The sequence below is a fragment of the Glandiceps talaboti genome, chromosome 18 (assembly GCF_964340395.1).
Source record: "Glandiceps talaboti chromosome 18, keGlaTala1.1, whole genome shotgun sequence".
Classification (NCBI taxonomy): domain Eukaryota; kingdom Metazoa; phylum Hemichordata; class Enteropneusta; family Spengelidae; genus Glandiceps; species Glandiceps talaboti.
In genome coordinates, this window is record NC_135566.1 from 7,103,210 (window position 1) to 7,115,975 (window position 12,766).

The 12,766-nt window shown below is 33.1% G+C and overlaps 1 protein-coding gene across 1 annotated transcript in view; it reads right to left on the reverse strand.

Annotated features, from left to right (window-relative positions):
• Window positions 1-773: 773 nt before the first annotated feature.
• LOC144449319 (voltage-gated hydrogen channel 1-like) overlaps window positions 774-12,766 on the reverse strand; it is a 30,309-nt gene continuing 18,316 nt past the window's right edge. The window contains exons 4-5 of the mRNA XM_078139837.1: window positions 2,533-2,700; window positions 774-1,902 (exon numbers count right to left, since the gene is read on the reverse strand). Of these exons, the coding sequence (XP_077995963.1) occupies window positions 1,658-1,902; window positions 2,533-2,700 (413 nt within the window). The 3' untranslated portion in view covers window positions 774-1,657. The remainder of the gene's footprint in view (window positions 1,903-2,532; window positions 2,701-12,766) is intronic.

Here is a 12,766-nt window from a genome sequence, read left to right on the forward strand (position 1 = left end):
ATTGTATATCAAAAATTAGTCCATTTCAATCTCTTTCACATACATATGTCAAAATAAAGAAATTGTACATGAATGTGGTTCAATATTTTGAGTGTTACAGAAGGGTGCAATTATTCAAGGTATCACACATACTATTTACTGCTAACATCACAAACAGCTGTCTTCTTTGAAAACACACAGTTTTACATGCAATAGAGAGAGAGAGAGAGAGAGAGAGAGAGAGAGAGAGAGAGAGAGAGAGAGAGAGAGAGAGAGAGAGAGAGAGAGAGTAGCCGTTTTAGAATACAATGGATTTCTCTCTTGCTGACTACAATTAACAAAATATTGTTCAAATCTTTCTACAATTAAATTGAGAGATTTTCATTATCTATGAGAAATGTTGTGCATATTCCAATTGACAAGCTATGTTCACATGTGTGGGTGGGTGGGTGGGGAAGGGGGTACAAATGTGTGGGTGGGGAAGGGGGTACAAAGTGTAGGCAGGGGGAAGGGGCTTTGCCCAAATGTGTGAGTGGGCAGAGGGACTTTAGTACAATTTTAAGAAGAACATAAAAGTATATATTACAAATTATGGTAGCAATTATCCTCCTTTTTTGCCTTTAAAGAGAATTACAAATTACAGAAAAAATAATCGCATTTCTACCTTTTTGAAAAACGCAATAATGATTATTTTGCAAGTCACATCACTTGATGGGGTTTCTTTAAGGTATCCATAGAAAATGTAACTTTTAACAGATTACAATTTACATAGAAAATAAATAAATGACATCAAATTATGATTTTAAGATTTTTTATTTTTTAGGTTTTATAGTTTATGAAAAATTGAAAAGACGTAATTATGAGTTACGAAAATGGCCCTTGCCCACTGTCAATTTGCTTGCTTACGTACCCACACACACCAACATGGCAGAGATAACATGATATGTATTGATATAGCACTGCCAGATTACCATGGATTAATGCAAACATGCAATGTACGGTTTGACAAAGTCAATTAACTGAAAAAAGCCAACAATTTCTCACATCATTGTAATTATATTATCGTTTTTTAGTCCTGTATAACATAATTTTGTAATATCTCTCTGGTACAGTCTTGATAAAATAAATCTGAATACAATATATCACAAAATGCAATTAAAACCATGCAACACAATTCACAGAATATGAATTGAAGACATTTGAATTATATAGAAAGTTGTGGGAGTCACAAATTTACACTTTAGGCCCATCTAAGATGAGGATAAAAATTTAGGTTCGAAAAACAATAGTCTGACACTGCTTTAGAACAAGTTGATCCAGAACAACAAAACCTTCCAAAATCTTTTAAGGTTCCACTGATAAGATAATAATACAAGAACCTGGGGTTAAAGTATGGGCCTTTAAGTATTCATATCTGAGAAATCAAAACTTAGCATTAAACCAAGCAATGAATCTAATGTGAAAAGAAATTTGTGACTGCGTAGACCTTGAAGTCGAGGGTCAAAGGTCATATTTGTAGTCAGTCAGTAACATGTAGCAACTGTTGTCGTGGTGATATTAAAATCAGTCACCGCAATCATGAATATAGTCTATGTAGTAAGTTCTATAGCCAACGTATATGTTATGAAATGATAAGGAGTGATAATATAGAGTCCAATACACTATGAGTTGTCTTGTCCTAACAGACACTATCGTTTTTACTCTGTTGTGGTGATTCTGGGATGGTACTAGTGGTACTGCCTGTAGGACTTTTATCCGATTCAGTACTCGGTGGTTCCGGTGTGATACCCTCACTGTGTTCTTCTTCCTCTAACGCCTCTTTACCTTCCATCACATCCATTATCTTTTCATTGACTTTATTCACTTCTACTACAACATCGACTTGTGTAAAGGAGTGTGGACGCTCTTTTTTCTCTTCCGTTTCTGCAACAACAACAACAAATGTTATCTTATTAATGAAAAATCTCATTCCAAGAGTCAAAAAAAATTGGAAGTGCATCTCATATTTTCATTGATGTCACATTAACGTCATCGGGTGTATTGATTTCACATGATTCAGGCAAGACACATGACAATAGCCAATAGTAATGCACCCCTGATAATGCCATATTAACGTAACATTACATAATCTTTTTCAAAATAATCCCTGACATCTATGGATAAAGACATCTGTACATTTTATAAAGATCCATTTTTCAGTTATCATAAATCAATAAATTGGAAGAACACCTGACATTTTCTTTCCAATAGTGTAATCAAAGTTTTGAGATCATCAAAAAGTGTCATGTACATGCAATACTGAACAACTTTCTTTTCAAGTAACTATCACATTTCAAAGCATACAATATTCATATTCAGTTTACACCAAATAATATTTAATCTTTTTGTTTTCAAAATGATCATTAATAATTTAATTTTGAAGAGGATTTTGAAAATAATCTTGAAATTCTGTAAAAACATGAAAATAGATTGACATAACTTTTATTTTTTTCAAAATGATCTTTTTTTAAAAAAGATAATCTCAAAATCTCAGAAAACATAAAATTAACTAACCTAATGTTATACCATGTTTTTCAAGTTCATCTCGAAGCATTTCTATCTCTTTTTCTTGCACACTGCAGTATTGTCGAAACTTTTCCAGTTCTTGTTCCAGCTCGGCACATTTCCGCTTCTGAGCAGCTATTTTTTTCTCGGCTTGGTTCTTGACAGATAACAAAATACCTGCAAGAAGTGAAGAGACAAAAAGGTTATCATTCTTTATCTCACAACTCGTTAAAAATACATTATTTGGAGTTTTTTCTTCCCCATTAGCTAAATAACACAATTGTGATAGTGAGTGGTTTTTTCATCTTTTTTTTTATGGTGGATTTGAATAAATCCCCTGATCGCACCAAATTTGTGCAACTTTGATAAATGGTAGTGATTAAAGTAATACATTTAATTCTCTAATTTGGGGACTTTCAAAATGTCACACTACTTGGTTTCCATGGTTTCCATGGATAGGGGAAAAAATACTGCCAATGGTGGTGAAGCAAAACTGTAAAGTACTGTTTAGAGGGTTTGATAAATGGAACATAATTCAGCATAGGTGGGTTGATTGGTACCCAGCATTTAATAATTTTAGTTTTTTTTACATAATTTGGCACAGACAGACAGACACATCATGCAACAATTATATTACAATGTGTATAAATCGCCCTCAACAACTGTATTCGTTCTGATGTTAGTTTCTACACAGCTTACTTTCTCCTGCTGTAAAAGTCTGAAAACACATCCAGAAAGTGATTATCAATCTTTCCAAACCAAAGTTGATATCAAATAGATAACTTCATTCCCATGATTCATCTATAATTTTCTCTGACAAATGCAAGTTTCCAAAATCCTCACATATATACTATTACGCAATACCAAAAATATTGTGTACTGCTACACAAATGAGCATGATTGTTTGATGTACACAAAATACAATCAAAATTTTATGAAAAATATGCTATTTCGGATAAACATACACGTATATAATAATAACAGAACCCCATGACACATGAATGTCAGTGTGGAGATACTCTGGGGGTATTTGTATTTGTGCTTGTGGTGTTTTCTGTTGCACTTTTACTCCCTAACACTCTTGAAAGTACAGATATGCAGCGGCCATCACAAACATTCCCAACAAATACACCAGGGCACCTTGGTTGGGTTCAGTCATATTATTTTTCAAACATACATTTTAACTCTTCGTTGTCACAGCAACCAAATTCATTATAGTATTCAGTTACTGACGTCATGCAAAGCGTAGTATCCTTATCCACCTGTATACCGTAGCATTGCAAGGCATGTGATCGGAGGTACACAAATAAATCGTACATCATGCCTTGACAACGTATAGCATATAGTAGGTTTAAAACATTATTTTAGCCAAAGATTTTGTGTGATTTGGGAAACGACCATTAACCTGCTTTTAGTTATACTACTCTTAGCTCCCTAGATTCTGATAAACTACTGTAGATAAATCAATGGTATAGTAAAACCCATCCATAACTTTCACTGCTACTCCCATTCATTTTACTATCTTAGTTCTATCTTTTAATTCAATCTTTATTACGCTACACACACTACTAGAGAATGTGGTATGGTACAAATTTTGAAATAAAAAAAACATGAAGTATGAAAGGTTCACAATTGACAAAAAGTATACAATCAACTTGCAGCATGGAGCAAGATATACAAAGAATATATCTTAGTATAATCTTAGTTGATATACAAAAAATATAGAAATTTCCACTATCAAATTTATTTCAAATGATAATTCACTGAGACAATGGTATGAAATATGGGCATCATCAAACAAGATGGAATGCAATAAGAAATTAATATATGAAACATTTTCTCAAAAATTGGTTTGTCATCCATCATTGTGACATTGTCATAATATGGAATCTCAATCTATTTGAGCTATTTTTTTCTTCTTCCTCTGTTCTACTTATACAAGAGTCCCAAGGGAAAAATTTTTCCGCAGACTTTATACCAAACTGTTGTTTAATACAATGTACCAACAAAATAAAACTTGTTAAAGCAATAAACTACCCCTGGGGATGATATACCCTTTTCTTTTTTTTAAATTGTGCTGGGGATTTCTCTCAGTAATTTTTTGTCTTTATAAAGACATATACATGCAAACATACACACACAATTCTTTAGAGTTTCATTCAGGTTTAGACTACATCACAGGGCTATGTTGCATGCTCTATACATGTTGCTGTTGAACTGTCAATACTTTCCCAGTCAGTTCACAGTCTATCCTGGAGTCACCAAGGTCTGGCAATGTACAGCACCTGCAAAATCTAGGTGAGTATAATCATCCCCAACTGTTCACGTCATTACTCCAGGAGTTCCCTCCAAATTTGCACTCATCTTGTGAGTGAGACACGGCTAAGTGATACAGCCTACCCATTGAGTCTGAAGAACACTAGCCCGGGTTTGAGACAGTCACAGAAAATGCTCTGTTTTGAGTGGAATTCGAACCCATCAGCTACTGACTACTGGTCATGAGCTTTAAACACTACACCACAGGGAGCTAGCTAGTTGGTAGACCCTTAGGTTTTGACAAGGTAAGAATATATAACAACAGATTTTTGAAAAAAAAATTTCAAACAGACAACTTACTACTACATGTTGTAAGTACCATATAATTATATGCGACACCTTGCTAACTGACCAACAACCTGACTGGGTATTGTACATGGAGATTTTCAAACCATATTACAGCTTGTTGCAATTCTAGTCACAAGCAAGGTATGAGAGATCAAATGGAATATCTATACCGTAAGAGCTGCTTTTTAATAGAGAGAATCAATAAAAATGATAATAAAAAGAGACTAAGAAATCTATCAAGTTCTGATTGCAATGTCCAGTTGAATGAAATAAAGACTTTGTTGTATAACTGTGGTCTATATTATATTGTCACATCAATATTGTTGACCTTCTCGGGTAATGAGGTTTAAATTGAGACATCAATATTGTATAACTGATGGATGGAATGTTATCCCATACAGAACACAATTGATGGATGCTGTCTTGTTGAAAAAGGCACAGTGTCCCCACCTGAATTAATTCAAAACCGATTCAAACTGAAACCAATTGTTAAATTGGTTCAAAACTGGCTTCGTCCCCATGACAACACTGCTTATATCTATATATATATATTATCTAATATATCAGTATATATACATGTGTGTGTGTGTGTATGTGTGTGTGTGCGTGCGTGCGTATATATATATATATATATATATATATATATATATATATATATATATATATATATATATATATATATATATATATATATATATATATATATATATATATATATATATATATATATATATATATATATATATATATATATATATATATTATATATTAAAGAGAGATATAGCTTGGTATGCTTTGGTTCAAGAAATAATACAAATATCTCTTAATATTGGAAAAAAATTACATGTACCCCAAAACAATTTTATCAGCTAGCCCATGTCACAACAGAGTATATTTTCTAAAGATCATGAAAACCATGGATGGTGATAGTGAATGTTGCCACCATATTGCCACATACAGACTTGATGGTTTTATATGTAAAACGAATGTGACTCCGTGGATATCCATTCAAAGCAATCAGACAGCAGTGTCTATTGTATTTTCACTGTGCCATTTCCATGTGCTATTTTATGATTCATTCTTAATAAAACTTGACATGTAATCACAAATGTATTCAATCTTGGTTTACCTACAGGAATATCAGATAACCGCCTCAATCATGACTTGCTCCTTTTGATGTACCTCAACTACTAGTTATTTGACTTGAAAAGACGCATAATAAGCAATGTCTGATGCAGTGTACGTGTGTGTGTGTGTGTGTGTGTGTGTGTGTGTGTGTGTGTGTGTGTATGCATGTTTGTGTGTGTGCATGTGTGTATGAATGCGTGTGCATGTATGCTAAAAACACAATAAGTAAGGAACCAATTAAGATTTACTTTTCATGTCAACTATTTCTTTTTGATTCTCAATCTTATATCATAGCTGCCATAAATTATTATCCAATTACAGGAAGTCTTACATTTATAACTTTACACTGAGGTTCTATATATAAATAATATCGGAAATTTGGGTCAGTACTGTATGGTTTACGATATTATATAATATATATATATATATATATATATATATATATATATATATATATATATATATATATATATATATATATATATATATATATATATATATATATATATATATATATATATATATATATATATATATATATATATATATATATATATATATATATATATATATAAGAGTAGAGGTAAGTACACCCCCCCCCTCCCTATATATCTGTATAGCCGTCTTCACATGTCTTTAAAATTCTTCAAAATTTGATATCATCACAAAACACTCTTCAAAAGAGGAACTGAGTTTTAATACTATCTAGAAAAAGAACTTTGTCATTGGTGATAAGAAAGTGTCCTCTATGGATACCACTTTCTTCTTGTTATCAAATGCTTGCATTCAGTTATGCATACAAAAACATATCATCAGGAAATTCTATCTGAAAAAGGAACTGGTTTTACTGGTTTTCTGGAAAAAGAACTTTGCAATTGGTGATAAGAAAATGTCCTTTACGCTCTGTTGTTCACAAATAACTCACTCATAACAATTTGTCACTGAAAATCTAGCATTCAGTTTAAACAGCATATCAACAAGCACACTGTACCTGAAAGAGGAATTGATTTCACTATCTGGAAATACACCTTATCACAGGTGATAAGAAAGTCTCTTTTTTCAGCTTCGTTTTTAACAAATAAACTTGCTGTCAAAATCTAACATATAGTTATACAACAGATCACAAAACCCTACCTAGAATACGAACTGATTTCACTATCAACACAACTAGATGATAAGCAAGTGCCCCTTTCCTGTTTTGATTTTAAACAAATCAATTCTATAGTTCATACCATCATCTGATGTCCATGTCTCTGTGAAAAGAGGAAATGCATGCCTACAATACCAGGAAATCAAACTTTCTACTGTGCCACATTCTACTTTGACTAAAGACTAGGAAATTGTCGCCACAAGATTGCAGCCATAACAGTGACACCATGGATGCACTCAAAAAAAAACACGTATCCTCTTGTGTATGAGGAACTGAAAGCTATCAATAACAAATAAGCTCTGAAGTACTTTATATAAATCTCCAGATACATACATGTAGTTTATATAAATCTCCAGATACATACATGTACGACACAAGTTTGAAGCATCATCATTTATAAAACCAATGATTACATTTTTTGAAACAACTTTATTTCTATGACACCTCCAGTATCATTGAGATGCAATAAAAGATGGAAGAGAAAAGGGGAAATTTAATTTTAACCGAAACGGCAGAAAAGTACTTATTATACAATAGTATGATATCAGCAGAAAACATCTTGTAGTATGATATCGGCAGGAAAGTACTTGATACTATGATACAGGAAAGATTTACCAAGATAAGAGGTGCTACTTCCTGACATAAGTACTGCCAATAAATCTGTTAGATCCTGAAATTGATAGAAATACATCAACTAACAAACAATAAATCAACTTATAGTCTTCATACTTTATTTATGATCTCGTCTTTTTTCTAGTACTATCTATATCACGTTTTAACATCTTCAAGAATGTTATGAACGTTACGATAGAGAAGTTCTATTCATCAAATATTATCTGTATCTCTTCTCTTAAACATACGTGCATTTTAACAGCCTTGTAAAGAATATTTCTCATGTTATTAAAGATGTGTTTCAAGTTTTTTTTCAAAGAAATATTGCTCAGAAATGTGCTTGTTAAAGGGAAACAAAGGTTTTATCTTTAATAGCTGCATTTTTTCATGTTTTATGGCACCAGGAAAAGACACTGCAACAACCTTGAATTGCGCCATCTCTCTAAAATAATGGACGGTGGCATCTAATGGCAACTCTGGCTTTATGAATATAGTCCTGATTGATTGTGGATGGAGTTAAAGTCAGGACTCAATTTTGACAATGTCCTTCTCCTTCTCCATCCTGCAAAGAGCCAGCCATGAAACCTGGGCTTACCACAAATGTCGGTAACTTAAGAATTCACACACCCAGAGGTCAAATATTATCAACCTAATCAACTGTTTACTTGTTTGACATCTATTTAACTATACAGGTCAGTCCCCTATTAGGCCTTTTCAAAATTTGCCATGGGGACGCTCTACTTCCTGTCTGTATGCACCTTGAGGGTATACATGGTGTAGGTTACTTGGTTAATCATAGAGCACTGCTGCTTTCCTCGATGTCTGAACATGTGAAAAGCTTCCCTGATTTACACTTATACAGAATACCAAGGAACAATGCGTACTATGAGGTGAAGATACCCCCAATTTGAGTGAGGGCGCTGTATTCTGAATTTCCTGTCTGTAGTTTGGAATGGCCTACTGGAAAATTTCCTACTTTCAAAACTTACACAAGCTCAATGGCATATCCAATATGGCTGTATATGTACACTGGCATGCCATATATTAAGGTGGGTGCACTGAAATATTATAAAAAGTTCTGATATCGATAGAAAGTCTCTCCTTGGTCATCCAAGGAGAGACTTGTTCATCAAAGAGATGTGAAATAGGTAGATTGTCAACTGATTTCTAACATCTTACTACTATAGGTCTGATATTTTTTTGTTATTGGCATGCAAGTATTTTGCTTGTGTACTCGGAATAGGCTAGAATTTGCAGGGGGGGGGGGGGGGGGGTTAGGAACATTAGCAGAACTGCATGCATTCCCTATACGACATTTGCTAATAGGACTAGCATTATCATGAGAGGTACACTGTACACTTAATCTCAAGAAAGTGTTTGATATCATACTCCAAAACGTTTGTGTTTTTAAAGATATTTTTACATATCAGCTTTTAACTTTCTTACTATAGGACATCAAAATGTCAGACCGAATCTGTTGAGATTTCCACATATAATTACCCATCACAGTAGATAAATATGTCAGTTCACATATTTGCCATTAAGTCAGCTATTATAAATGAATGTGTATGACTGATGTAGCCATTATTGATATTCACACAGGGGTACGGTTGAGTAATGATAACAAGTCAACTCTGGAATAGAGCCAACATATTCATGGTGATCTAATTCTTACTAATCTACAAAATGTCTTTTTAGCCATTTCATACGGTTACTATTTTAACTTTTATTCTTGTCATGAAATACCAGGTCTCTTTATAATCTAGTCTTAATGGATACAATATTTCTTTTTCAGGGCTGTATGGTACTGTTTCTTTAAGTGATATGGATACAAGGTTACTTTTTGATATAGTCATATGTGTACAATGTTCCTCTGTTTAAATATATTTTGGCTACAATGTTTCTGTATGATACTCATACCAATATATTTTGGCTACAATGTTTCTGTATGATACTCATACCAATATATTTTGGCTACAATGTTTCTGTACAATACTTATACCAATATATTTTGGCTACAATGTTTCTGTACAATACTTATACCAATATATTTTGGCTACAATGTTTCTGTATGATACTCATACCAATATATTTTGGCTACAATGTTTCTGTATGATACTCATACCAATATATTTTGGCTACAATGTTTCTGTATGATACTCATACCAATATATTTTGGCTACAATGTTTCTGTATGATACTCATACCAATATATTTTGGCTACAATGTTTCTGTATGATACTCATACCAATATATTTTGGCTACAATGTTTCTGTACGATACTTATACAAATATATTTTGGCTACAATGTTTCTGTACTATACTCATACCAATATCTTTTGGCTACAATGTTTCTGTACGATACTCATACCTATATATTTTCTTTGTATTCCTATTGATACAATTTCCAATCTTTAATGTCATATGGATACAGTGTTCCAATGTTGGAATATCATATGGATATAATGTTTATGTTCAATATATTTATAATATATTAATAAAAAGTTTCTTTTTTTTAAAACGTCATTTGGCTACTTTATTTTGGTACAATATTAAATTCTAAAAACACCACTTGTCACTAAGAATCACAGCGAGTGTTCCTTTTCTTACACAGTTCAATTTGGAATAATCTTCCCCACAGTCTTCGTCACTCTCACTCTGTCTTCCTTCCACTCTGCCTTTAAAAACTTATCTATTTCAATCTTAATTTTCACTCACTTACACACTTCTCTCTACATCCGTCCACGTTTTCAAATTGTTTCTCTGTATCCTTTCATTTTGTTAGTAGTTCTGTGTCTGCGCCTGGAGCTCTTCAGAGAACAGGCGCATTATAAATTCGCTTTATTATTATTATTCTTTTGATCGAATTATAATGATGAACTACGTCAGTAGGATACACTCACACCAATATAATCATTTCCTGTTGATACAGTCATGAAAATATTTCTCGTTATTTCAAATTTCAAATGGATAAAATGTTTCTGTATAATATGGATAATGATATATAAACAACGTGTCTTTACGGCAACAGTTACAGGAGTACATAGTAATAACCTATTAATAGGAGAGGATATAATTCTTAAGGGAATGACAAACATTTCTCATTGCCAAACCTTTCATTTAACCTTTCTATAAAAGTACCATAACTACATCGCTCATTAATGATGATTACTATACCATTAGTCAGTCTAGTTCCTGACGGACCGCATTACATACTACGTTATCTTCATACTATACCATCTACAGTGTAATAGTCAATTCCGTTACTTTCACACAGAATTCTGTGCTCCCACAACAGCGTTCATATAAACATGATGACGTCATCACGTCCCCACGTGATTTTAGATTAAACAGACTGGAGGTGGAGTCCTGGTTGGACATTTTGCATATCATATCAGTCCTAGAAACATGAGAATGATGATGACAGCCTGTCTATTTGTGACGGATTACCACTGACATGCAGCATTAGCCCTTCGCCCACCATGGGGTTGAACCACAATTAACGCCTTGAATAATGGGATTGACTAGACGGTAGTATAAAGATAATGTAGTACGGAATACAGTCCGTCAGGAACTAGACTACTATACTATGCACAAGCCAAGTTGAACAAAAAATATGGAACATATACTCTAGTTGTTCTACATCATGACAACATGTGTCTGTGTTATGACAACGTGTATCTATGTCATGACAATGTGTGTCTATGTCACTGGTTCTGCTATGTGTGAAATATGAGTGAAAACGTTCAAAATTGCCATTACTTTCCACGATTTTTCTTTGATATTACTGGCACTGGTATAATTATGTTATGCACCAGTATTTTTCTTCATTCAGCCGGAAAATACTCATGACCTACAGGCTGTCATTGTCACTACGAGTTGCTAGACGAGTTAGGTCACTTGTTTTTCCTTGGCTGAAGGAAGAAAAATTTGGGAGAATAACATCAAATATTTGCCAACAGCTACCAGAGATAATGGGGTTGCTAGAAGATGAAACCGTCAACAATTTACAAATATCTAAATAGAATCTAGTCACCTACAGACATCAAATGTTGCATCTAACTAAGTCAGCGATACATATGTGGCAATCGATATTCTGTCCACATCTATCTAACAAATTTACTGCAGGTTCAATTAACTTTCTGTAATCGATGGATAGGTATCCAGGGTCAAATTCAAGGTCAAGGTTAAATGAATGTAAAATAATAGTTCATTAGGGTGATAATAATCATGATAATAAGTAACGGTTCAGCTCATAATTCATTAACACCATATACATGAGAACTTATTATATTCTAAAAAGAAGTGGGTTGTTGAATTTAAATAGAGCATTTTTAAAGAGAATAACTTATTGATGTTAGATTGCAGTTGATATACAATCGATCAGTTTTGGTTTTTACCGTGAATAACTGATGTACATACAGTGCAGTAAAATGGGTTGATATACACATCAAAATGTCCTTATATGGCTAAACAAAATGGGTTGACATACACATCAAAATGTCCAAATATGGTTAAACAAAATGGGTTGATATGCACTTTGAAATGACCCTATATGGCTAAACAAAATGAGTTGACATACACATCAAAATGCCCAAATATGGTTAAACAAAATGGGTTGATATGCACTTTGAAATGACCCTATATGGCTAAACAAAATGAGTTGACATACACATCAAAATGCCCAAATATGACAAAACAAAATGGGTTGACATGCGTATCAAAATGTTAAAATATGACAAAACAAAA